General features: G+C 47.2%; 1 protein-coding gene across 1 annotated transcript; it reads left to right on the forward strand.

Moving 5' to 3' along the window:
• Window positions 1-1,020: 1,020 nt before the first annotated feature.
• LOC123101572 (uncharacterized) lies at window positions 1,021-1,552 on the forward strand. Its single transcript, XM_044522957.1, has 3 exons — window positions 1,021-1,194; window positions 1,306-1,449; window positions 1,544-1,552. The coding sequence occupies exons 1-3, from the start codon at window positions 1,021-1,023 to the stop codon at window positions 1,550-1,552; spliced, it is 327 nt and encodes a 108-aa protein (XP_044378892.1).
• Window positions 1,553-1,819: the final 267 nt, after the last annotated feature.

The raw sequence follows: 1,819 nt of genomic DNA on the forward strand, positions 1-1,819 counted from the left end.
ACAAAATTAAATCACAGAATGAACTGCCCGTGAAACTATTTGATGCGGCTGATCTTTTTGTGTGGCGCTCGACACGAATGCGCCATACTACACTGTGCAACGTCTTACAGATATACGCTACATGTCTGGCCAACATCGCACCCGTGTGATCCGAAAATTACTAAGTCAGTGTGCACCGCCTGAGAGCTAGACACCACACTATACAGTGTACGCCTAGCTTCTAGGCGTTGCACTAGCGGTTGCTTCATTTTATAGTGCAACCACTAGTGCAGCGCCTGAAAGCTAGGCGCCACACTATAGACTTAGCAATTTTTAGGCAGTCCGGGGTGCAACGCTGGCCAGGCGTGTAGCGCCTATCAGTCAGGCGTTGCACAGTGTAGTGTGGTACCTTCGTGTGGGGCGTCACTCAAAAAGGTCAGCTGAATGAATTTTTTTTAGAAGCAGTTTATTTTGTTAAATGATTTTATCCACTAGTCAAAATTGTCAAGTTTGCCGCATGTGGTGGCGCCTCGGGTTGTCGGTGATCATAAGATGATATAGTAATATCATGCATACGATAGTAGTGTATGATATTATTTATGTAATGCATAATATTATAGGTTATTATTTTTTATTATATTATTAATTGTAATGCATGACACAAAATAGTATAACATTCAATATGATACGGTATCATGATATGATATCACGCGCTCTTTTTCCTCATTTGATTGTGTGTCACATCATTAAAAAACCTAGTTGGCATGCATGTATGCCGTATATGATACTTTCATTAGGGGCAGCCCCAGTGCTTTATACGGCACACAGAAATCAAATACGCTGCCAAATACACTGACCACGCGGATCCCAAATTCCCAGTGGTGCTTGCACGGCCTCGATTCAGGCCTGCCTAATGCTTGGCCTCTACTGGCATTTTTTCTACTACGATGTCCCTATTGTGAAAATTGCCAATGGAGATCGAGCACTCGAAGGCCTCTTATATATGCAGGGTAGACCAGGAAAGACCGAGAGAAGCTGCAGATGGCGAAGCTCGAAGGCGGCAGCAAGGATGTTGACGAAGCCATGGAGAAGTGGCACAACGGTTCCTTGAGCCACCGGCTGTACGACGTCTTCACCGTAGCCGGCCTCCGCGTGGAGGCCATCGAACCCGGCCGCCTCCTCTGCTCCTTCATGGTCCCTGCTCGCCTCACGTCGGTACGTAGTCCTAGCCACGGCCGTGCTCGCGGGAGTAGTGTATGCAGGAGCGTTGAACTGAAAATCGTGTATACCTGTGTGGCTGTGTGTGCATGTCCGGCGCATGCGAAGAGCGCCAGCAACCGTATGCAGGGAGGCGCGGTGGCGTCGCTGGTGGACCTGGTGGGGTCTGCGGTGATCTTCGCGGGCGGCTCGCCGGTGACGGGGGTCTCGCTGGATATCACCGTCTCCTACCTGGGCGCCGCCCGTGCAAACGTACGATACGAGTGCATGTCTTCCTGCATTTCATGTATACATATACTATAATCTTCCTTGTGACTAAAAAAGAATGCACTTATTTTCTTATCAGATTTGCTGATACACGATGACACACAGTGGGATATTAAGATACATTTTGGAACAAGAAAAAAAGCCAATGCAATGCTTTGAAACAGATAAATTCTAAAAATAAAATAAAAATGGCATGAATCTCAAATCAGCCACGGACGGTGAATCCATGCACGGGATACCCGATGCGCGCTAGAATACAAGTCATTCTGCCGTGCATGGATCCACCGTCCCAGAGCGTGATTACTTTAGCAGTAGAATGACGTTTATGTTGATGCAATGTATAACAAGGTATGCA

The sequence above is a fragment of the Triticum aestivum genome, chromosome 5A, assembly GCF_018294505.1.
Source record: "Triticum aestivum cultivar Chinese Spring chromosome 5A, IWGSC CS RefSeq v2.1, whole genome shotgun sequence".
Taxonomy (NCBI): Eukaryota; Viridiplantae; Streptophyta; class Magnoliopsida; order Poales; family Poaceae; genus Triticum; species Triticum aestivum.

Coding starts and splice junctions, on each gene's coding strand:
- LOC123101572 (XM_044522957.1), top strand. CDS start 1,021: ATGGCGAAGCTCGAAGGCGGCAGCAAGGATGTTGACGAAGCCATGGAG. Junction 1,195..1,305: donor TCCCTGCTCGCCTCACGTCG/GTACGTAGTCCT, acceptor GCGCATGCGAAG/AGCGCCAGCAACCGTATGCA.